Source organism: Chanodichthys erythropterus, chromosome 3 (assembly GCF_024489055.1).
Source record: "Chanodichthys erythropterus isolate Z2021 chromosome 3, ASM2448905v1, whole genome shotgun sequence".
NCBI lineage: Eukaryota > Metazoa > Chordata > Actinopteri > Cypriniformes > Xenocyprididae > Chanodichthys > Chanodichthys erythropterus.
In genome coordinates, this window is record NC_090223.1 from 52,292,823 (window position 1) to 52,319,311 (window position 26,489).

Below are 26,489 nucleotides of genomic sequence, written 5' to 3' on the forward strand. Positions count from 1 at the left end.
TAGTCCGAGGCAGTCACCGAGGTCGCCCTGGAATCAGAGCCGGATACCAACAAAGCCCCAGAGTCTATGCACACTGACCAGTCCATCTCAGACACAGGAGCGGATATATACCTGATAGATCTGTGGTCCGTGGATCCAGTTCCCGCCCAAGTCTGCACCTCGGGCCTCCAGGCCCATGTCTCCACCTCAACATGTCAGCCCATCAGCATTGCTTCGGCTCGACACTTCCTCGTTGACTCTATGGCCCGTCTGCCCTTAAAGTCTGCTGAGTTCCTTCATCACTATAGGTCGGCTTTCGGCAGACGTTGCTCAGCTTCCGCCACAGAATTCCGGGATTCGGCCAGTGCCTATACCCTCCACCCCATGACATCATCGGGCTCCTCCCTTCCTCTGACCTCCCCATGGTCCTCGTCCACTTCAGTGTCACCCTGGCAACTGAGTCCCAGCTAACTCTAAACCAGTTTAGGATGTCTGTAAATGCCAATCCCAATGTGTCTTTATCATTATCTACATGGATATTAAAATCACCAACAACAAGGACTTTATCCGCAGGTAGTACTTACTCCGATAGAAAATCAACAAATTATTTGATAAAGTCTGTATGGTGGCCTGTATACAGTAGCCAGCACAAATGTTAACTTGCATAACGTTACATAAAGCACCATCACTTCAAAGGAATTATATTTGAGTAATTCTAAAGAGATTCCTATAAATTACAACAACACCTCCCCCTTTGTCTTTCCGATGTGGTTTGTGTTGATGATAATAATAAACTTGAGGGCTGGACTCATTTAAAGTAATGTAATTGTCTGGTTTTAGCCAGATTTCTGTCAAACACAACACATCTAGATTGTCTGTGATAATATAATTTACAATAACTGCTTTTGAAGAAAGGGATCTAATATTCAGCAACCCAAGCTTTATCATTTGTTTATCAGTATTATCTCTGTTTTTTTATTTGTTGAACATCAATTAAATGTTTACCCTTAAATGGGTTTGGAAGTTTTTTTGCATTTACCTATTCGGGCTGCAGACACAGTCTCTATGTGATAATATCTAGGTGAAAGAGTTTCTATGTGTTGGGATTTATCTGACTTCTGTGACATGAGACAGCTAGCAGATGGTTGGTTTAGCCAGTATGTCTGCTGCTTCCTGACCTGGGCCCCAGTTTGTCATGTTTTTCTAAGACTATGTGCCATATTACTAAAGAGAAGAGCGGCACCATCCCAATAGGGATGAATACCATCTATTTTCAAAAGGTCAGGTCTGCCCCAAAAATGGTTTATGGGTTCTGATTAGTTCATCTTTGTCCAGCTGTACCTGTTTAGTGTCCTCATTTACCATGTGTATTTATACTCCCTGTTCTGTTCAGTCCTTGTCGATTAGTGTTTGTCAATGTTCCATATATCTTCATTATTGGATTACTCTAATGAGAGTTAATTGACATGTAGTTGCAAAGTTACTTTTAGTTAGTAGAATGTCTAAAATGGACTATCAAAAAACAAAAAAAAAGTGTTACCAGATTCATTAATGTTTTTGAGGTCTCTTATGTTCAGCAATGCTGCATTTATTTGATCAAAAATACTGTAAAACAGTAATATTGTGAAATGTTATTACAATTTAAAAATTAAACAGCAAAAATCATTTTCAACATTGATAAGAATGATTATTATTAATAATTGATCATCCATATCAGCAGATTGTATTATATTAAGATTATAAACCTACCCATACAAAAGTAAAATCATTTATCAGATCTCTTTAATACTTCAGTTGTTTCTCCAAGATGGTCACATCTCCTTTCAAAAGATTTCAGCAATTTCTTAGGCTGTTGTTTTTCCTGTTGTTTTCCAAAATATCAGAGTCTGCAATCAAAAAGATTTTAATAGGGATCTCTGCAAAGTTTGGGGAGTGACAACCGCAGGACATGGGAGTGAATCTCTTAAATTAATGTTCCATTTGTACAGAATATAAGAGTCAGTGGACATCCTCTGATTTAAGGGTTCAAGGATGTTTTTCTGCTGCTTACTGTCTTTTCATAATCAAGCAGAATAGCAAATAATTCCTTTCTCTGTGGCTTTTTATGGATCTAAAGTAGCCTGTTGTACAAAGAACAACCTCTTTCTACATTAATTAGGTTGACTGGGACCGGCTACCAGTGAGAGGTGGGAGTTTATTAATCAAGGAGAGGGGATGTTTGCAATTTTCTGTTCCTTTCGTCTACCCTAGTGAACAGAAAGCAGTACAGAGCTCCTAACAAAGCCCTGAGCAAGCCTTACTCAGACAAGTACGAGATATGAGGCCAAGAGGCCACTTTCATAATACCTAATAAAGCAAGCTTAAAGAAAATTGAGGTGATGGAAGAAGATATGGAGGACTCTCCCAAAGACTCATTAAAGCCTAAAGCATTTGTATCCCACTGGTGTTCCACACTGAAGTTACTGTACTGTGGAAGAGTGTTATCAGACTGTGACTGCCTGTCCTTTTCATCTACAGGCCGAGATGGAGTTATAGGCCAGTGCGAAGTCCCAAAGGATCCTGGGTACCCGGATTGCGCCAGTAAAGTGGATGTAAGTTGACAGAGATTTTTTGAAAAACTCTCACACTCCTTTATGTCTGTCTGTTTTCTTCCATGGTTGCCTTAGAGAAAAATATGTTTTTGCAAGCAAACACTGGTACCCAACAAATGGATTTCTTTGCAGAGTGTTTTCACACCTGTTTCATTGATTGATGATGTTGTTTTTTAGAAAGTCTGACCATCCCAGACTGTGTAAAACAAGTCTCCCTATCAGTAATTGGCCACAAGAAATCTAGAGCGCATTTACAAAAACAAAAACTAGTACCTATTTTACAATTTGTTTAGACACTTTCACAGATGTGAGCTCCAGGCCATCAGCAGCCTTTCAGTGCTCATGTATCCATCAAGAACAGCTTAATCTCGGCCAGTCCTTTGGGAATTTGCCACTGACTCTTATGTAGATAGGGGTTAAACATGAGATATCATTCATTTGGGGTATATCAAATTGGTGATCTTTGGTTTTCTTAATCTATTACTTGTTCCAGAGCAAAAAGATTTGGGTTAAGGGGAAAATTAAGTTTCATAACTTTATCCTGTTTGACTACAATTGTTTGCTTGCTGTTTATTTCCTATTATATCTATATATTTATCCCTTTATAATGGCTATTGTTGTTAATTTAAATATTATTATTCAATAAATATTATTTCATATAAATAATATGGCGTTGGACTGGTTGTAAACAAGGATGTTGTTTTAGCGCTGTAATGGGAAATCCCCTTAACTTTTAAAAGGACAAAGACAAAGATATCGCTTTCCTCAGCAGACATTCAAACTGATTTTTTTTTTATAATGGATATACTATTATGGATTTCAACTTTAAAGAATAAATGCTATATCAGATGCAGGTAATACAGTTGTTTAGTCAATCTCTCTCATAATACCTTAATACTCTACATAATCCAATAAGCTTCAATTAAGCGAATCAACGTTCCTTCATTACTAGTTCTAAAGCGACTTCTCAGAATTAGTAACAGAGGCTTGGGCTCAACTGTTAAACTGTCAACTTCTGATATGAATCCATGGAGGAAGGAAGTAATTCTGCACAAAAGAGGGTTTTTAAAGAAAATACATTGTTGTTTCCTATTTGTTTACTCACTTGCGCCATCAAACTGTTGTATAAACGCAATATCACACTTGTGATAATACGTTCTCAATGTTTAAGTTCATTAAACATTGGGATCTTCTCTGTCTTGCTTAAATTTATATTGCTAGCAGAATAATAACAAATATATTGTGAATACTGGACACATCAGCTAACTGTTCCCTTGGTCCTTTCACACCAATGCAAATATGAATGCACATTGTTTGTGGTGAACATCCTATATCAGGGCATCTGGTGGCACTAAAGGACTGAAACTGGCATTGAAGCCAAAATCGCATGGAGCTGCTGATTGTCTTTGTACTCCACACATTTGAGCATAAGCCTGAACATTACTTAATAATAAAACATTTGCAGGTCATGAACTCTTTATTTTTCATGAAATACATGCATAACATGTAATAACCAAGTTGCCCATATAAACTATTCAGCAAGAATTTACACTTTTCCCCTTCATGACACATCCTCATAAATATTTTTCTGCTTCTATCCTGCACATATTTACACTTACCTACATCAACATTCTTTCACCTCATATTTTACATTTGCATCTTTTCCACTTTTCATTAAAAATATTTTTTTTATGAAATATAGAGCTGTCAAAAGTTTAAAATAATTATGATGACTTGCATTGTAGGTACTGCACACGGGGGAATTTATTAAGAATGAATTGTTCCCACTGAAAGCAGTTTATTTGCATGTTCTGTCTGCGCTGCTTTAGCCCCTGATCCACTAAATTAATTATGCAGATCAGGCAACGGCACAAACACACACATAAAATCTGCGCTGAACTCAGTTTGCACAGTGCGGTTCAGATCTCAGGAGCAGTTCAGAGTGCTGTATTGTGGAGACCACATCAGATTATCATGACCTGATATATTTCACAAGCATGGAGTATTGTGAATAAAGCACAAATTGTAATGAGCCTAATTGTGTGTTTGAACTGATAAGAATAACAATGACTTGAAATACTGATATTTAAACTACACTATATCAATCTGGATACACTTTATTTCGATAGTCCACTTTAGACACTCTGTGGCCACATTGCATTGCTATATTTTGGTCTTATTTTCAGCATAAAGCATTTGGATTGATTTTTTGGTTTATTATGTGCTTGTGCTTGTTCTTGTTCACTGATTTGCCTAGCAACATCTGATAACTCAATTGAGTCAAGGCTTGTGCTTTCCATGTGATTCACCGCGCATACAGAAGAGAGACACATCTCTGATGAACGCTGAAAAAACATCATTAACAACTAGTTGTTCAGTACGGTTCAGTACAAAATTTCTGTAAATGTGGTTGTCACTACCTGTATTTTAATTCGGTCACTACCTGAGTTAACCCTCTGGAGTCTGAGGCTGATTTGGGGCCTGGAGAACTTTTGACATGCCCTGACATTTGTGCTTTTTTCAGTTGTTCATAAACATATTAATGGAAAAAGTGTCATTACACTGTATTCAGCACAAACTAGGCTACAATAATATGTGAGGAACATGTATGTACATGTTTGTGTTTTTGAAGGAATAACATTTATGCGTGGTTGTTGAAAAAACAAAAAACTTAAGTCACTGAAATAAGGCCAAAAAAAGTATAATAAATCTGTGTTCATAAGACTTTAGGGTATTGGAGGTTGTAGACTAGAGTTTTTGCTTCAAAATTATGTAAAAATTATGCTGCCTACTCCTTCATATTTAACAATATATTGATTTAGTTTTTGTAAGACACTTTTTGCCAAGAAACACAGTATGCAAGGAGGCGTGAATCACCACTGAAAATGGGCCATTCTCACCTGAGAAGACAAAAGAATTGGATAGTAATGAGCTGAAATGACTTGCATATTAATGAGGCATTTCAGTCAGGTAGGCTGTGAAAGAAAACCTTCTGTGATGTCTCAAGCTCATTATGATATATGAAACATACAGAAAAATATTATTACAATATAAAGTAATGGTTTTATATTATACTTTAAAATATAATGTATTTCTGTGATGCAAAGAGTCTGAATATAGGCTTTTAGTTTAAAAGCATGCACATTTGGAGAAATATTGGATTCTCATATGCTTATGTCAATTTTCTATACAGAGGAGTTATTTTTATTTAATATTCACTGTCATTACTATGAGCGCTGGTGTTTTCAATTCATCCTTGAAGTCGGAGGGCGCTCTGTGCATTTTAGTCCACAAATTCATCTAAAAGAAGAAGAGGCTATTCCATGAATGGAGTTTCCAATACATACAGCAGCAGGAGGGCGCTAAAGAAACAAAAACTCATCTAAACTTCATCTGTAGAAGACAAGTAAACAGGAAGTAACTGCATGTCTTCTAGAGATCGCTAACCATGACTTTTACATCCAGATAAACACTTTTCAAGACAATAAATACACGATTGAGATAATAAATGCATGTATTGACTGAATTAGCGTCTGAATAGCGCTGGCTCCGTGTGCGTGGCCGCATTAGCAGATAATGAGCTGAATCACGGATTTCTGACATGGCTCTCTTTTCATACAGATTACATAAACAAAGAAGGTTTGTTTTCGATTTGACTTACATGATTTAAAACCTGACATCTTAACGTTTTTTTAGACATAAGTGTAATTTTTTTGTCATTAGTATTCACTAAGTTACAGTTCATTTTCTGAGAACTATCAGATTGGAGTTCGTTCAGAGGGAGAGGAGAAATCACGCATCATGTTAGTTTTCTTTATTTTACAAAAAGCACAAAATTCTGTTTTTACTCTGAGTGTACACAAATGAAAGAATATATTCCACAGATTAAAATGGTGTATAACTCTTAATTGTATGTGCAACATTGACGGAGTATTTTGAGTCTCTTTCACACTGATAAGAAAAAAACCACGGTGGTATCGCCGGCGATACCGTCAGACCTCAGAGTGTTAATTCGGTTGTAGAATAAGATGGCATGTAATTCCAAAGTTGGAGCTAACTTTTATAAGTTATTTACTTATAAAATGCCTATTGACCATCAAAATAAAGTGTTATTATATATTAAGCAGACAGCTTACTGATACTCTAAGAAGAGTAAGTTGATGTGCAGTTGCAAAGTTACTAATAGTGAGTAGAATGTCTAAAGTGGACCATCTAAATGAAGTGTTACCAAAAATCTTACTGACCCCAAACTTTTGAGCTTTATGAGACCTGCAATAATTAAATAATACATCAAATAGACTTTATGGACTTGATCTTACAAATGTTTTTGCTGCTGACTGTCAATAATTAACTCTTACACCACCATTGGTGGAATTTTCCGGTTTTCTGCGTTTTCACTGTTATATGGTAGGGGACGCTATTACCAGGGGTTAAATTGGGCCAGGGCTGTCAGGGCTCGACATTAACACTTAATTTTTTGAAGGGGCATGAGAGAGAGTTCCCTTTCATGGGAACTTCAAGCTGCGCTGAAATGCATTGGGATCACCGCTGCATGATTACGTCTTGAAGCACTTGTGAAATCGAACCAAAGGCGTGATGGAACGTCAGAGGCGGGTGACGTCACAGACCAGGAAACAATGGAAACTACCAAGAAACCTAGAACAAAGAATGCCAGCTTCTGTGTCTTCAGCAAGCGCTCTGTGTTATCGTGTGTCTTGTTTGGTGTTGTCTGTGAGTTACACATACAGAAAACGATCTCTTCGATCTCTTCCAACATTGAGATGTTATTCTGTCTCACATAAGAAGGTTAGGGCTGAGACTCAATGCCAAGAAGAGTGTGCTTCTTCCAGCTAAAACTACCAACTATCTGGGGGTAGTCTGGGATTCCACTACAATGCAGGCATGCCTGTCTCCTGCTCATGTGAATTCCATTCTCTCAGCCATGAATGGGGTGAAACTAGGTCAGTCACTCACTGTTTTTCAGAGACTGTTGGGTCCGATGGCAGCTGCTTCCAACGTGATACCTTTTGGCCTGCTGCACATAAGACCCTTAAAGTTGTGGCTCAGGACCAAGGGGTTTTCTCCAAGGGGAAATCCTTTTTGCATGATCAAGGTCACGTTGCGATGCCTTCGTGCCTTAGTCATGTAGAAAAAACCTTGGTTCCTGTCCCAAGGACCTGTGTTGGGGGCTCCTTGTTATCGCATAATGCTAATGATGGATGCTTTCCTTCACAGGTTGGGGGGCGATCATGAGTGGTCACTCAGCTCAGGGTCTGTGGGAGGACCATTTTCTTTCCTGGCACACAAATCAGCTGGAATTGATGGCGGTATTTCAAGCTCTCAAATACTTCCTCCCAGACCTTAGGGGCTATCATGTGTTGGTCTGCGCGGACAACATGTCAGTGGTCTCCTATATCAACCATCAGGGGGGTCTGATGTCTCGCCATTTGTGCAATTTAGCCTATCGGATCCTCCTGTGGGCCCAGGGGAAGCTCCTCTCCCTGAGAGCGGCTTACATCCCGGGGCATCTAAATGTGGGGGCAGACATCCTTTTGAGGCAGGGGTCGAGGCCCGGGGAATGGAGACTCCACCCCGAGGCGTTGGAGCTCATATGGAAAAACTTTGGTCGTGTGGAAGTTGGAATTTGCTTCGAAAGAAACAACTCACTGCCCATTGTGGTTTTCTCTGACTCATCCAGCCCCTCTGGGTTTGGATGCAATGGTACAGACGTGGCCGAGGCTACGTTTATATGGATTTCCTCCAATTCCTCCTCTGCTGCCAGGAGTTCTGGAGAGGGTTCTTCTGGACAGGGTCTATCTCATATTGATAGCCCCATTCTGGCTGACCCGAGTTTGGTTCACGGACCTTGTGTCTCTTCTTCATGGCTCTCCTATGGAGATTCCCATCAGGACTATTTTCCAGTTCAGATCAGGAAAGACTTAATCTACTTTGCCCGGTTAGGGCTTTAGACAGGCACTTGGCATTATGGTGTAGTTAGGATAGGGTTCCCAATGCATCTCGACACAGCTCGAAGTTCCCATGAAAGGGAATGGTTCCCTGAATAGGAAACGAGACGCTGCGTCACCTTGCCATACTCCCTTCATGCCTCTAAGCGTCTTGCTTCAGCCAATCAGAAGCTGGCGTTCTTTGTTGTGGGTATGCTTTATAGTTTCCTGGTCTGTGACGTCACCCGCCTCTAACATTCCGTCAGGCCATTGGTTCGATTTCACAAGTGCTTCAGAGGTGATCCCAATGCGTCTCGTTCCCTATTCAGGGAACCAGACATTTTACTTGTCCTGATTAAAACATCAATAACAAAAATAGCTACGGAATCACCAAAATGCAAGCATGATTCTATTACATTTAGTGTAAGTGGTGATTGATAATGGATAGTAATAATATAATGTATAATGTGCTGACAGTAACAAGGTTGCGTTGTTGAGGCTCGCAAGCCTCTCGAGGAGAAATCGGAACAAATGAGTGCAGCACAAGAAAACATGCTGCTGTAAAAATTCAAAATGTGGAGGTTTTTTATATTTATAACATATGATACAGTTACGTAACATCACACAACCAAGAGTGCTGTTTTCCGTGTTATTGGAATCATGATTGAAAAAGTGACACTACTTTTATACATTCAAGAATAAGTTCTTGATAAATAAATTAAATTCTTGTATTCAATTCAATACAAGTTAATTAAGTCACTTACATTTTAGACACATTACTGAATGTTTTTGTTCTATTTCAGCAGCGAAAATAGTTCCAAACAAACATCACAGCAGAACCATAGAGCATCTTTCACAGCAACACATGGCTGTGTTTTATTACTGAATGATTCAGCGTTTTGAAAGAATCAGTTGAGTCAAAGATTCAATGGCCCATTCCTAAACACCTGCCTCATTCTTGACTGAATCAGCCATTTGAATTAATCGTTTGAATGAATGATTAGGACAGTCACTTGTCGCCACCTACTGGTGGTTCAGTTTCATGTTTATATTTTACCAACATTTCTTATTTGTATATTCAAAAATATTTAAAGAATATCATAACATTATTTAATGCAGTTGTAATTTTTCAGAGTAAAATAATCAATTTGATTCATAATAGTCCTGCTTTATTTTTCTTATTGAATTTACTGATCAAATGAACAAAAAAAGATGAAGCATGTAATAAGATTAGAGGAAAAAATGCCCTTTTGGTAAATATCACAAATATGCAGATATAAATATACAAAAGCTGATGGAACACTGTTGAGAATATATCTCATATATCGGAATAAATTATATTTACACCAAAAAGAAAATCAACTTTTTTTCCAGACAAGTAACTTTTTTGCTCTGACAAGTGACCAATTTACTTGTCCAAAGGACAAGCACATGACAAGGCTTAATGTCAAACCCTGTATTTTGTATTGATTTGCTCTCCTTTAGGCCTACAGAAAGATTTTATTGTCATCAGATTTAGGTTTGCACACTGCCAGCATCTAGAATGATTTTGATATGTATTTTAGTGTTCATAGCAGAGGGCTCTGTCAACTTATTTTTTTTACAGTTTGTCAATTGATAAGATTTTGTAGGATTTGCATACACGTGCCCTCCTCAAAAGCCTGAAACCACACACACACACACACACACACACACACACACACACACACACACACACACACACACACACACACACACACACACACACACACATACACACATAACAAATCCCAATTTAACCCCTGGCTATTACACATCTTCTGAAAGAGTAGCCAATCTCTGGATCAAAACATAAATGAAGAAGGAGCAGAAACAAGTGTTAAAAGCATTGCTTGTTCAGGTTGTAGTCTTTGAAAAAAAAAAAACTTTTTTGCAGCTTTTCAAAATTAGCTTTTTTTTTATTAAGTTTACTAACATTCAAGTGTTAGAAAAGAATGCTTTTTTTTTAAATCATAGATTCTATTCTTAGATTTGATATATTGCATGTTTAGATATTCATACAACAAAATATTCTAGGGGTCAAGGAATTTTTTGAATTTCTACCATAGAAAAAGGCAAAATAATTTTAAACAGCTTTTTTGGCGCTTAAATTAGGGTGTTGAATTTGATTGTCCTATGCTTCTGATATTCAGACAACTGACCAGCTAAAAGAGGCCTGACATCATCTTTTGTACCAATATATTTTCCTTTCATTTAGTTGGATGGATATTTGTTCTGTTTTTGGTGTGAATAGACATTTCCAGTGATCTGATTCAGTTTTTTTTTACTTCACATTTGGTGTGAAAGGGCCATTAGACTTGTCCACTCTGTTCAATGAGTCACTCAGGTCTGGACTGATTTTTTTAAGCGTGGCACCGTCATCATCCATGTGAAGTGGCTGTTTTATTTATAAGAGTTTCTTTGAGGTTAAATTTTTGTTCAATACTCCCACTCCCCTCCCAAAAAAATCCTGAAAGCAGCCAAATCAAACCAAACCAAACAGTATACATTTGGGAAATTAAAAGAAGAAGAAGAAGAAGAAAAAGCTTGTGTAAAAGTCAAGTCACCCTTTATTTATATAGAGCTTTATACAATGCAGATTGTTTCAAAGCTGATTTACAGTGATAAATAGGAAAATGATAACTCGCAGTTCAGTTTGCTGTGCTCTTTTAAAGGTTAGCAGAGGCATTAAGATGAAGACTGAACCCAACACGTAAATAAGACCCTGACCTGAACTGACCTGATCTGACCTTTTCTATTAAAGATCACCATGCTCTATCAGTTCCTGTAGCTCAATTGGTAAAACATGAGGTGGACAATGCCAAGGTCACCATGCAGGTGTTACAATACAGAAGGGACAGAGACAGTCTTTCACAGGAGATGGATGTTTATTGAAAAACCAGTATGAGTTCGTGAGGGAGTGCAGGTGAGTATGGTGAAAGTCAGTGCAGATACTTGATGTCCAGGTGATGATGGTATTTGATGCGGTTGCAGGTTGAGATGGAGATGCTAGAGAATTTGGAGATGCTGGAGATCTTGGAGATGCTGGAGATCTTGGAGACGCTGGAGATCTTGGAGACGCTGGAGACGAAGGAGCACTCACACGGAGAGGAGATAGCAGATGAGGAGAACACTGGAGACAGGTTAGGCAGTAACGGGGAGTCCTTAAGGTAAGCATACAGGTAAGTTAGATGCGAACGAGACCGGACAATGAGGTGGTGTGTGTGAGTGCTCTTTATACTGTGAGTGATGAGGTGCTGATGAAGTGCAGGTGTCGGTGATAAGTATTCTGGTGACATGGTGCGCTGTGACTGGAGGGCGGTGGAGCCTGAGGTGTCTGTGACAGTGACCCACCCCCCACCCCCCTCCACGGCCCGCTCCCGAGGGCCGAGGACCCTGGCGTCGAGGTGGCCGTCCTCTTGCAGGTCTGTCAGGGTGGTTGGCATGGAAGGTGAGTAGTAGATTGGGATCTAGGATGTCGTTCTTGGGCCTCCCAGTCCACCAGGTACTCTAGCCGGCCACCATGGCGCCAGGAGTCCAAGATGTCATTAACCTCGTAAGCAGCTCCGTCTTCCACGAGGAGTGGAAGGGGGGGTTCCTCGGCTGCCACGTCAAAATCCACTCCTAGGTTTGACCAGGGCCGGTTGGGAACGGGCAGAGGATGGAGCTTGCCGGATGGAAAATGGCATGGGCTCTTGGAGATGGCGCACTCCCTGCAGCCCTGCACGTTCCTTCTGACATAGGATGCCATACTCGGCCACCAGAAGCATTCTTTGAGCAACGAGAGTGTCTCATTGACTAGCGGGTGGCCAGTACCAAGTGAAGAGTGCGCTGAGTGGACCAGTGGAGTGCGACGTGCTCGAGGGATATAGGTTAAGCCAGGTAGACAACCCAGCGGAGGGTTAGTGGAGGCATTGGAGGAGGGGATGGTCTCTTCTGACCAGGAGATGGGGCTCACGATGATAGAACTTGGAAGGATTGACTCAGGTTCGGTGGCTGTCTCCTCGGGGGAGTGAAGCCGAGAGAGGGCGTCAGCCTTGACGTTCTTGGACCCGGGGCAATAGGAGATGGTGAAATCAAAGCGTGAGAAGAATAGGGCCCAATGTGATTGCCTGGGGTTAAGTCTCTTAGCGGCTTGTAGGTATTCTAGGTTCTTGTGGTCAGTCAGCATGAGGAACTGATGTTTGGCTCCCTCCAGCCAATGCCTCCACTCTTCTAGAGCCAACTTCACGGCTAGGAGTTCTCTATTCCCAAAGTTGACCTCCGCCGGGTTTAGCTTGCGGGAGAAGAAGGCGCATGGATGGAGCCTACTTGGTGTCCCCTGCTGCTGAGACAATACGGCTCCCACTCCTGTGGTGGAGGCGTCCACCTCTACGATGAATGGGAACTCTGGGTCGGGGTGGACAAGGAGGGGAGTGGTGGTGAAGGCTTCCTTGAGGCTGTCAAAGGCGTTGGTGGCGGCTGGAGTCCAGGACAGAGACTTAGGCTGGTTACGGAGCATGTTGGTTAGAGGGCTGGTTATGGAGCTGTAGTTCTTGATGAATCTGCGGTAAAAGTTTGCGAAGCCTAGGAAGCGTTGGAGTTCTTTAACGGATGTGGGAGTGGGCCAGGTCTTGATGGCTTCCACCTTCCCCTCGTCCATCCGGATGCCACTGCGGTCGATGATGTAACCCAGGAACTGGACTGATGACTGATGGAATGAGCATTTTTTTTGCTTTTAGGAAGAGGTGGAACTCACAAAGTCTTTGCAGGACCACCGCAACGTGGTGGCGATGTTCGGCCAGGCTCCGGGAGTAAATAAGGATATCATCGATGTATACGAGCACAGACTTGTAGAGAAACTCCCGGAGCACCTCATGTATAAAGTCCTGGAATACAGAGGGGGCGTTGACCAGGCCATACGGCATTACAAGATATTCATAGTGACCGGTTGGCGTGACAAAGGCGGTCTTCTACTCGTCCCCCTCACGTATCCGGATGAGGTTATACGCGCTGCGGAGGTCCAACTTCGTGAACACAGTGGCACCACGGAGATGTTCTAGAGCCGCTGGGACGAAAGGAAGGGGATAATTTCAGTATTCAGGGAATTTCAGTGCAATCTTGTTTAGTGAGCGGTAGTCAATGCAGGGCCGTAAGCCTCCGTCCTTCTTCGCCACGAAGAAAAAGCTCGAAGTAGCAGGGGAAGTAGACGGGCGGATGTATCCTTGAGCAAGGGCCTCTTTGATGTATTCCTCCATGGCCTTCTCCTCCGGAAGGGAAAGGGGGTAAATCTTTCCCTTAGGTACTGGCTCACCCGGAAGCAGATCGATGGCGCAGTCCCATGGCCGGTGTGGAGGCAGCTTGGAGGCTCTTTGCGGGCAGAAGACATCGCTGAAGGGGGCGTAACATTCTGGGATCTCAGTAGAGTGGTTCTCCATGGGGCTCTAAATGGAAGTGGCGTTGATGGAGAGATCGTGAGAGGAAGACACTTGGGGAACAGGAAGCTCGGCGAGACAATTGGAGAAACATGTTTCGCCCCACTTCAGGATTTCGCCGGTTCTCCAGGAGATGGTCGGGTTGTGCTGCTCCAACCAGGGTCGCCCTAGGACCACGTCAGAGGTGGATTTCCTCTTGATGTAATACTCCGATGCATAGTTGGATGGGACCCACACAGCGGCGCACACATCTTTGGCTCAGAGGTTTTCCAGTTATTGAGTGGATCTGGTAGATAGACGGAGAGGTCCTGAGCTTGAGTTGCCGGCAGAGGGTGCCAGAGATGAAGTTGCCGGCTTACCCTGAATCGAGGAGCGCCAAAACTGGAAGGGAGACATCAGCAGCAGTAAGGTTTACAACAGTGGTGAGTGGTTTCATTTTGCTGAGAGAAGGAATAATGGCACTCACCATGGGACGAGGCGGACGAGTGGGGCACGCGGAGATGATGTGCCCAGGTAATCCACAATACAAACAGAGATTCAGGGTCAGCCGTCTTTGTCGCTCTGAGGGTGTGAGTCTTGAGTTATCTAAGTTCATAGGTCGGCTGGCTGGTTCTAGAGGGCTGATGGGCTCAGGTCGGCGGAGGAGATGATGGAAGAGTGACTGGTCCTGGTGTTCTTCAATACACAGCTGCATACGAGAGGCGAAGCGGATGGATAGCTGGATCAACTTCTCTAAGCCGATGGAATCCTCGTATGCAGCGAGATGCAACCGTACCCGCGGATTCAACCCCTGTTGGTATGTGGTTATGAGCGCCTGCTCATTCCAACCACTTGCAGCAGCTAGAGCTCTAAATTGCAAAGCATAATCATTAATTAACATAGAACCTTGTTTGTGACTACACAATTTCTCACCAACTGAAGAGTCATAAGATGGCTTGCTGAACACTTCCCGGAAGTGGGAGATGTAGGAGGAATATGAGCGTGTTACGGTACCCCTTTGAGACCAGATGGATTCAGCCGATTGTAGTGCTTTGCCTTGCAACTGGGAGATTAAGAAAGCTACCTTTGAGGTGTCCGTTGGGTAGAGGTGCGGTTGCATCTCCAGGACCAGTGAACACTGTAGGAGAAATCCGCCGCAATCCTCCGCCGATCCTGAGTAGGGCGCTGGTCTGGCCATGGGACTGGCGGGTGCAGGCGGTAAAGGAGAGGTGGCGGTTTTGATGGAAGGGAAGGCTGGTGACGGTGGAGGTGCACTGGAGGTGAGAGCTCGTCGAAGGGCATCCACGAGCTCTTGAAACGGATCCGGGGAACTCATACTGGTCTTGAACTGTATGGGTCTGGTCTTCTGTTACAATACAGAAGGGACAGAGACAGTCTTTCACAGGAGATGGATCTTTATTGAACAACCAGTATGAGTTCGTGAGGGAGTGCAGGTGAGTATGATGAAAGTCGGTGCAGATACTTGATGTCCAGGTGATGATGGTATTCGATGTGGTTGCAGGTGGAGATGGAGACGCTGGAGAATTTGGAGACGCTGGAGATCTTGGAGACGCTGGAGACGAGGGAGCACTCACACAGAGAGGAGATAGCACACAAGGAGAACACTGGAGACAGGTTAGGCAGTAACGGGGAGTCCTTAAGGTAAGCATACAGGTAAGTTAGATGCGAACGAGACCGGACAATGAGGTGGTGTGTGTGAGTGCTCTTTATACTGTGAGTGATGAGGTGCTGATGAGGTGCAGGTGTCGGTGATAAGTATTCTGGTGACACGGTGCACTGTGACTGGAGGGCGATGGAGCCTGACGTGTCTGTGACAGCAGGGATATCCAACACTGATAAAATATATAATTTGAATGCACTCTACACTTTAAATTTTTCAGTAACAAAATGGCAGCTGTGGTTGCCAGAAATTTACTGTCAAAAATATGGTAGCAGCATTTTAGGTTTTACAGATTTAACTCAAATTTACAGTAAAAATCGTATCTCATTAACTGATATAATGTTAATTAACCAACCTACTGAAGTACTAATATCTGTTTTGTACCTTTGTAATACACTGACAACCACCAAACACAGTGGTGATGCGAGTCACATGATGAATCAAAGTTCATCTCAAGCAGCTTTTCCACCAGCTGAGAAGGACATTACTAATATATAGATGGTGCACACAGTGTCATTCTCACAAACACTAAACACCATCATGGTGACACACGACATTAACAAATGCAATAAACATTAATTTAACAACATTATATGTAACATAAAACCCTAATGAGCATAACTGATTAGAAAAAAAAAAAAAAAAAACTAAGAATAACTAAGAACAATACGTTACTTCAATCTAAAAATACATCAAATTTGAAGTGTCACACAGGGAATTCTGGAAATGTCCATTTACGGTTTGTCACTGTAATTTATACAATGACTTGTTTTTTTTTTTTCACTTTCAAAAACTGTAAATGTAATGGTATTTTACTGTAAAATTACATTAAATGTATGGTTAGATCTATTACAGTTATTCACCATATATAGGACGGAAACTTTCTATTAACCATTTAACTAATTGAAATGATTTTTTTTTTTTTTACAGTGTAAGTTTCTTTGGATAGATTGTCTGCAGAATACAATGTAAATTTAATCACAAACCTGAACATAGAAAAAAACCAAGTTATTCATAAAAAAACAATCATTTGATGGGTCCTGTCGTGCTTGTTTGCATATCACACCTCTGTCCTCTCACTGTTAAATATCAAAATAGTGACAACCTAACTGTTAATCTTCTCTTAATGTTCAAGTGGATGAGAGCCAGGTGGACATCTGACCCTTGCTACTCCTTTTATGGAGTAGACGGCTCCGACTGCTCTTTCCTTATCTACCTTAGTGAAGTAGAGTGGTTCTGCCCCCCGCTGGCCTGGAGGAATCAAAGCAGCCACCCCACAACCAGCAGCCTCCCAAGAAGACAGGTGAGTGCCTGAAACAGTCAATAATTATAACACTGAGTTCACTGAAACAGAGAAGGTTAGAAGATTGTGAGCTGTTATTGTGGCTAACCTGAAGCTTATAAGGCTCTTTTCCTAAACCTGATGAGTTGCCTACATAGGCAGCATCACAGGTAACTTTTATAAAGGAAAAAAAAAAAAAAAAAAAGAAATCCAGAAAAAAATAAATTACATTTTTAAAATATATTACAATAGAAAACAGTTATTTTAAATAGTAATAATATTTCACAATATGACTGTTATTATTACTTAATAAAAATTGTACAGTATTTTTAATCAAATAAATGTCTTCTTTTAAAAGCATTATCTTACCAGCCCCCAAATATTGAACTGTAGTGTATAATTAAATGAGAAGTACTGATAAGTTAAATAAAAATAAAAATATCACTGCATTTTTGGCATCCTAATAAAATAACACTTTGTTAGTTTATAGCAATATGCTAACACAGAGCTTTTTTTTTTTTTTAGCTATTGTGTGTTGACAATGGCTAAAGCACATTTCCCATGCATGTGTTTGTATGACACACAAGCTGCTACCTGTACAGAATTCCAAATCAGTCATGCATGAAGTTTCATTTCAGTTAGGATGCTGCCTTAGTTGGCAGTAGAAAGCAATGCAGCTCAGTAAGTGTGCAGCATGTGTGATATCACCTGGTTAGTAGTTACTCTCACAGCGTGTCATTTCAAGTGAAAGAATTCCAGCTGTTTGACACTTATTCACAACATCACTGAACCCTGCTAAGACTGAAATTAGATATTGTTTTTATTCAAGTCCCCCCCCAAGAGCTTAAAATACTGTAGCATTTTCATGTCTTGCAAAATTACGTCTGTAAATTCCACATAGCTATTACCAGTATATGTTTGAACTGAAAATGACAGTTCTTTCCTTTCTAAAACCCTGATTAACCTAAGCCTCATGCAGTTTAAGTATTGGGTTGATTGCTTTTGAAGCCTAATCACTGGATTTTCCAGGTTAGTGGCATCAAATCTTTGAAATATATTCAGAGTCATTTTGTAGTAAATGTAAATAGTGAATATCCAAGAGAAGGTCTCAAAATTTCTGTATACCCTTGTTTTAAAAAAAAAAAAAAAAAGATTTAACCCTTAAATGCATACCTCTGGTTTTTAATGACCCGGGACATCATTCACTACCCTCCTCCTCATTAATTTTTTAAAGTTAGACATCAACCTTCTTGGTATTCCTCAATTCATTATAAAGAATACAACAAGAAAAAAAATCATAAAATTATAAATGATTGGCTATTTTTGTATTCATTTTTTGTAAAAATTGTATAGGGTCGCTAACGACCCGAGCTGTGTATGAGTGTATGCATATTTTTTTCTTCACAACAATAATTGAATCTTAGATGACAGAATAAGTGCAATCCACCAATTCAAGGTGGCAATGTCTGATACACAATTCTGAAGTGACGACTCATTCAGACAGAAAACGAAATAATAAGAAAAACATGAAGTGGCTCAGCGATTTACTGCAGAGTAAGTACTGAACGCAATCAAATATGACTGTAATTGTTACTGGATGGATCTGGTGAAGCTGTTAGCGATCGAAATATTGATTTTGAAGATGTTGAAAATTATATAGTTTTGAGAATATGTTTGAGATCGCGAATGGGCTCATATTTGTGACCTCGAACATAAAACTAGCCTATTATTTGCTGAATTTACTGGGAAATGAGCTCTGACGAGGACAGTGGTGATGGCATAAAACATCTGCTCAATCGGAGCCCTTTCAAGCTCCAAAAGGTGACAAAATATGCTTTATTTTATTCAAATATCACAGGAGTTTTATATTATCACGACAGGTAGAGATCCTTCCGTGACAGATATAGATCCGGGTCAATAAAGACCCGAATATGTAAGAACTATTGGTGAAACAGTCATGCATTTAAGGGTTAATGTGATTGCACATGATTGTATTAAATGTGCACTTTTAGTGTACTCAAAATATTAAAAGTATATTTTATAAAAGTGTACTTGTACAAAGAATAATAATAATGATATAAAAGTCCACTTAAGTGCAGGTAAAGAGAGCACACTTTCATGACAATTTAAATCATTGTTATAATAATCATTTATTGTTCTGTAAAGCACATGTAATTTTAAATGTAGTGTGTATTTCAGTACATTTAATTTTTATATATTATAATAGTAACTTCATTATAAATGTGTAATTACAAATCTATTTAGATACATGACATACACGCTTCAATAGAAATGACATTAAAGTGTATTTTAGGTTACCATAAAAGCTTGTCAGCACATTCAGCAGTAACTTTAACCATATTTCAGATAAAAGTAGTAATTATTAAATTACATATAAAGATGTACTTAAATCTCTGCTTAAGTGCATCCAAAGCTCTTCAAAGTTCAGTATTTAATATAAATTTTAATTATAATTCTAATACATTTTCACATTTTCACAATTAATTGCAGTTACATGCAAAATATAGTGTCAGACAATCTTACATTCAGTTCAAACTTGAGTAATCATTTAAAGTATATTATTTCATTAATAAATATTACTAAAGTGTACTTCTAAGTGTAAGGGTATATGCAGTTGTATATGTGACCAATGGACCACAAAACTAGTCCTAAGTCGCACTGGTATATTTGTAGTAAAATTATTGATTTTTATTTTATGCCAAAAATCGTACTAGATACAGAACGATTACCGCGTCGTCTGCCATTTAGGCAAGACACAACGGGGGAAACTCCTGTTTTCACTGATTTCTGATAGTAAAACTGCATGGCCATTGGTTTGTGGAGTACAAGTAAATGAACCAATGACGGTGTGGTGGAGCCGTGCAAGCCAATGGTGAGCGAGCCTGTATGAGCCCGCCAGAATGGGCGGGGTATCAGGCTATATAAGTGGCCGTCTCACCTTGGCACACTGATTTAATTCGACTGAAGGGACAACATGAGACAACCTTCGAATAGCACAGCAACGTATGCAGTACTCAATCCGTATCTAAGGGAACCGAGGTTACGTTAGTAACCGAGTACGTTCCCTTTCAATACTACACTTTTACTGCATCGTCTGCCGTGTAGGCAAGACGCAACGGGGATAATAAAATCACGCCGTGCTATGAAGGGGGACGACAGAGCATTCGAGCGGAGCACTAAGAAGGTCTTGCAGCGGATGCACATAGTATAATGCACCCCGGGAAAAAAGGGGACACTGTAGTCATCCTCCCATTCCCATACAGCCTAGGAACCCCATGGAGCCTAAAGCATATATAGGGAACAGAAAAATACATAATTACCCGGACTTGGTCAGGGCCGTAGACGAGGTTCAAAAGCTGGTCACATTGGTGAGGCTTATGCAGAGAGAACCTGTGTTTGCAACACAGGAATGTCTAGGTTATAAAACCTGACGAACATAGACTGCGAGGCCCAGCTGGCTGCCTCACAGATTTCCACGATGGACACGCTAGTAGACCATGCCTCTTGTGGAGTGTGCCTTAACACCTATAGGACACTGCAGGGAAAAGAACCAGTGAATTCATTTTGAATGAGCACTTTATTATGTCCCGATTCAAGCATCTGAGGTCGAGGATGGGTCTGAGACCGCCATCCTTTTTGGGAACAAGGAAGTATCAGCTGTAGAAGCCTGACTCGCTCAATGCCGGGGGAAGCACTTCTGTGACTCCTTTTGCCAGCATAGTGTTTACCTCGGAGCGCAGGACATGCACGTCCTTGCTCTCTACAGAGGTTTGGACCACTCTGTCGAATAACTGGTCCCTTTGAGCGAACTGGTACATAACCTCAATTTTTTTGCACCCATTACCCATTTTGACACTCCAGGGATGGCCAGCCAGGCCTCGGCCCATGTGGCAAGGGGTTAAATCGATTAGAGCGAGGGGACCCGACACTTGTAATCTGGTTGCTATGACAGCAATTAATTGCATGGGTGCGGGAACTTGAGCAGGCCCAGTGCTAACAAACACATTGTCTCCTGCACCTGGAACAGAACGGGGTTTTAGGTGGCATAAAAATGAATGAAGAAAGCTCTTTAGACAAAATAGTTATATGAGTCTCCATTTAGTTATAAGGGAGAACGTCATACATTAACAAGCTGTTAGCACTGCATTCAACTGAGTGCTGTCAGTGCTATGCTTGCTCTCACAGCGTGCATAGCTGGGGAATCCCCTTGCTGCTGGGAGGATGAGACACGCGGGAATAGACCAGTGTGAGCTCACCTAGCCCCATTCAATCAGTTTTGTGATTGCATTGTTTTTTTGTCTCAAGCCAGAGATAAAAAGAACAGTGGAGATCAAGTGGAAGAGCCGTCTTCAGTGAAGCGGTCTGTAAATGCCGCGAGGCAAGACTCGTGCTCTCACGGTGAGAGTGTCCTTCTTCAATGGAGGTGGCTTGCGGGGCCGTGACTGGCAAGTGATGCACTCAGGAATTCTGCATTTTACCACAAACACCAATGAAAATGTTAGTTTAGAAGAAATATATTCCATGAGTCTCACCTGATAGTTACAGGGGAGAATGTCATGACATAATGCTGTCAGTACTGCACTCAGCTGAACCCTAAACAGCATGCACAGCACCGGGAAATCCCCTGCTGTAGGAAGAGGGAGACACTGTAACCCTGTAACTTTTTGTTTCTCATTTCAGCTTGAGAGAAGAGAAGAGTGGAAAACGAGGGAAGGAGCTGCTTTGTAGAAAAAGCAGTCTGTGAATGCAGCAAGGAGAGGCTTGGCTTATTGTGAGAGCGCTTGTTCTCAATGAACGTGGCTTGCGGGGGCGGGGCAGGGCCAGCAAGAGAAATGCTCAGAGGTTCGGCTTTCACAAACACCAGAGAAATATGTTTGCAGAGTTAATATATTCCATGAGTCTCACCTGAGACAGGGGAGAGCATCATGTCATATTCAACTGAGCGCTGTAAGCATTGAGCGTGTTCTCGCCCGTTCTCTTGTAGTGAGAGTGCTCTTTCTCAATGGCTTGCGGGGGCATGGCCGGCAAGCTACACGCTAAGAGTTTCGCATTTTACAACAAATGTTGGAGAAATATGCTCTTTCAGACTGAATATATATCATGAGTCTCACCTGAGTCAGGGGAGGACGTCATGTCATATTCAGCTGAGCGCTGTCAGCATTTTGGCATTTTGCAACAAACCCTGGAGAAATATAGTCTGGCTGCTGCAAAACACCAGGATGCACTGCAGGCAGCTCGGGCACGATGCGTGGACCAGGCTGCTTGAGAGCGGCGAACTGATCTGGCTGCTGACGAAGTGGCACGCTGATCAGAGCTGCACGAGAGCGGCGGACAGAGCGACGAGCTGGCAGAGCGGCAAGCTTAACAAAGCTGCAGGCTGCTCATGAGCGGCGAGCTGCTTGAGAGCGGCTAGCTGTAATAGAGAGAGTCGAGTAGAGGAGAGGTGAGCTGATCAGTGGCGAATTTCAGCTGCTTGCAGATGAAGGCGGCTTCAAATCTCAGATCAAGCGAAGAGATGCGATCTGTGTCGCTGAAGGAGAATGAATCAAGTTTGCCAAGGTGAGACGGCTGCTTATATAGCTCGATATCCCACCCATTCTGGCGGGCTCATGCAGGCTCGCTCACCATTGGCTTGCGCGGCTCATTTACTTGAACTCCATGAACCAATGGCCATGCAGTTTCACTGCGTGATTGAAAAAGGCTTCAGAAATCGGTGAAAACAGGAGTTTCCCCCGTTGTGTCTTGCCTAAATGACAGACGATGCAGTACGAGTGTAGTATGAGTGTAGTATCCATAAATTTCCTACCGTAAATATATATAAAAAATATTTTTGTGAGTGGATATGCATTGCTTAAGACTTCATTTGTACATCTTTAAAGGCGATTTTCTCAATATTTCAATTTTTCACATTTTTTTTTTTCACCCTCAGATTCCAGATTTTCAAATAGTTGTATATTGGCCAAATATTGTCCTATCCTAACAAACATGCATCAAAGGAAACATATTTATTCAGCTTTCAGATAATGTTTCAATCTCAATTCCAAAAAAATGGACCCTTATGACTGGTTTGTGAAATAACCAGTACTTTTGTGTGGACACAAATTTCATTTTTACACTTCTTTGCCTGTTAATCTCACTTTTTCTCTTTCTTTAGGCATTTTTCCGCTCCGATCTGTCTCTACTGTTGGAACGGGTCGGCTCGGGCAAAGAATCCTTAAGCTTCATGAGGAGGCGTATGCGCAGACTGGCTGCGCAGTGGGCTGCAGCTGCACGCAGACTTGAGGAGCACCTGCGCGGTCAATACAGAGAGCAGAAGAGGGTGAGCTGTCACACACTGTCTAAAGAAGGTGAATTAAAAGCGCTATAATGAGGTTTCCTTGTAAAACAATGACTTCATTGGCACTATTAGGATGAGATTTGTTTTTGAAGTGACATTTGAGTTTTGATTATTAACAGAGGATCATGCATTGATTTGGATGCAACTGGGATTTCAAACCAGACATTTAGCTGTAGCTATGGTATTTGATGAAGGTCAAAATAAATGAGAATTATAGACCAATCACAGATGTTCCTATCTGAAAGGGATTAGATTTCTCAGAGTTCAAGAAAAAGATTAGGAAATTTTCTCCACAGTTTCTATAGAGGTTGTTTGAGAAAAACACAAGCCGTGTTTGATTTGGATGATTAAAATCAGAAAATATGTCTGCAAAATACAAATTTATCTTTAGTTTTGTCTGAATAGGAACATTAAAGATTATTAGCAGTAATGTTTGTACCATTTCCTTTCTAGAAAATCAGTTACAAATAAGCCTATACAGACTGATTATTTTCATTTCCTGTCCTGAAGCCGAGCCTGAATAAAAAAACAAAAACAAATTGTAGATTAAATTAAATCAATCTCACTGAGAGATACAGTCTTGATACACACTTTCAATTCTGTCACAGAAAAGTGGTTTTCTGTAAAGAGATTGACTGTGACCATGACAAAGCTTTTTGCTGTAGGTGAAGAATGCTGCTATGAGTTTGTCTGGTAAGTAAATGATAATTGCAGGTGCTTGTGAATTGTTTGTGATGGCTGGTTGCACACATTTCCCATGAGCTCGTTTTTAATTATGGCCTCTTTGTCTATTTGTCTTCACGTGTGCTTTCTCAACATTCCGTTTCCTTTTGATTGGTGCACTTTTGATGTGCCCTATTGAGTTATTTAACATCCTTTCAACAGTCTTGGCTGAATCTGCCTACTGCTATTAATTGTTATGGATTGCCAGCTGCCTGTGTTTACCATGTGTGTAGGAAGTTTAATTATTTTGGCTCAGAATTGATTTCAATTAATGATCTTGGTTCGTTAACGACTCCATTAACATATATATATATATATATATATATATATATATATATATATATATATATATATATATATATATATATATAGAGAGAGAGAGAGAGAGAGAGAGAGAGAGAGAGTACTTTAAGAAAGCCCAAGTAATAACTGTAAACTAGATAACATACAATTATATTTCTGATGTAGTTACAGTGTAATTACAGTTATATTTAAGTACACATCCTTTCTATAAGGTTAGGGTTTGGTTTTGGGTTAGTTGCTTGTAGTTATGTATAATTTAGTGTTAATGACATAAATAAAAAAAATAATAATAAAAATAAAATAAAATAAAATAAAATAAAATAAAATAAAATAAAATAAATAAATAAATAAATAAATAAATAAATAAATAAATAAATAATAAAAAAAAAAAATATATATATATATATATATATATATATATATATATATATATATATATATATATATATATATATATATATATATATATATATATTATATAATAGTTAAATGGTTAGAGATTTAAAGATTATTTGGATTAGAATGTGAGGAACTAGATAAATCACATTCACAAGCAACTTAAGAAATAAAATTAATGTAAAAAATTGATACATGGAATTTATGGATGAAAACATTTTATTTCAGAAAGACAGTGAAAATAAAGCAGCTGAAGTAGCTGTGCCGCACATCTAAACGTGAATCGATTGTGCGCTTGATCTCGACTCCTTGGTCATCTATCACATTATCAGCAATTCCTTTTCATTGAGAGTGGTCTCATTGGAAAATGACAAACAGAGAAATGGAGTGCATGTCTGTGAGCGGGTAGAGCATTGTAGCTTATTCCAATATTTGGTTTCAGTATTTAGAGAGAAAAAAAAAACAAAAAGGTATGCTGTTCTGTGAGCTCTTAATCTTCAAATAGATAAGTAAAGTTTGATGACAATCTTTGATGTTGGCTTGACAAAGCTGTGTGCCCTCACAAAAATTAACCATGGTTTTACTACACTAACCTTTAACCAAGGTATTGCAACCAAAAAAACTGTGGTTACACATAGTAATAAATCTGTCGGAAAAAAACAAACGAAAAAAAAAAAGAAAAAAAAAACACTACTACACTTTTATTATAATAAAACCAATAAAACCATGGTTAATTTTTGTGTTTAAAATGACACTAAAATATTTTAACATATTTCTAGCACGATGTAGCATATTGCTAGCATTATTCAGCATGTTTTAACATGTTGTTAACGTGATTTAGCATGTTAACAGGTTTAATTTTAATTTGTTAGCATGTTTTAGCTTGTTGCTAGCATGTTTTAACAGGTTGCTACTATGTTTTAAGATGTTAACTACCATTTTTAAGTATATATAATGTTTAGCATATTGCTAGCATGGTTTAACACATGGCTGACATGTTTTAGCATTTGGCTAACATGATTTAGCATGCTCTCTAGCATATTTTAACATGTTGTTAGCTTGTCCTATGTCCAACGCTGTTATGCTTTGCTAGTGATAAAAATCTTGGGTAATCTATTTTTGTTTTGATCATCTAGTTTATGAAAAATAGCAAAATGAGTCATCCTGAAGCTCTGACTCAAGCGCTAGAATGATATACTGTTAGGAACTTGTCCTGTACTTCATAAGAAACTTAAGTGGTAAATCAGTATGCTTTGTCAAGCCAACTATTCACAGGTCTTTTGTGTCTGTAATTTGATGCACAAGTAAATGTTAAATACATATTCTGAAGCAATAGTAGAAAATTATAGACTTTTGAGTTTGTGATGCTGAGACAGTATCAGGCAATTTCTTGTTTCAAAAAGTATAATTTGTAGTATTTCACCATTCTAACAAATGCAGTACATGCAAATATTTCAGAGGTGTCAGTCTGTCATCATCTTAAAAGAAGCCATGCAACTGTTTCATACTTTTGCTCCATGCTTCTGAAATGGACAAAAAAAAAAAAAAAAAAGTCTAGGATAAAAGCTTCATTAATCATTCTGAAATACCTTGAAATATTTGAGCGCTGCATTACTCATCTACAGTACATCCAGTGACATTCGTTCAATAAGCCATCCAGACGAAGATGGTAGTCCATCCTTAATATCCTTAAATTAACTGTTTCCAAAAAAAAAAAAAAAAAAAAAAACACAACAACAAAACTATCAATGTCTTTCTACATACAAAACGGGAACATATGAGCATCTGTGGGGAGTATAAAATGCTGGAAAGAGCTGTCT

The 26,489-nt window shown here is 40.0% G+C and overlaps 1 protein-coding gene across 2 annotated transcripts in view; it reads left to right on the forward strand.

The window, feature by feature from the left end:
* LOC137017955 (alpha-1,6-mannosylglycoprotein 6-beta-N-acetylglucosaminyltransferase B-like) overlaps positions 1-26,489 on the forward strand; it is a 138,164-nt gene that overhangs the window by 49,194 nt on the left and 62,481 nt on the right. For both annotated transcript variants that reach the window (XM_067382761.1, XM_067382760.1), the window contains exons 5-7: positions 2,476-2,570; positions 16,743-16,910; positions 23,065-23,229. In XM_067382761.1, coding sequence (XP_067238862.1) covers positions 2,476-2,570; positions 16,743-16,910; positions 23,065-23,229 — 428 coding nt within the window. The remainder of the gene's footprint in view (positions 1-2,475; positions 2,571-16,742; positions 16,911-23,064; positions 23,230-26,489) is intronic.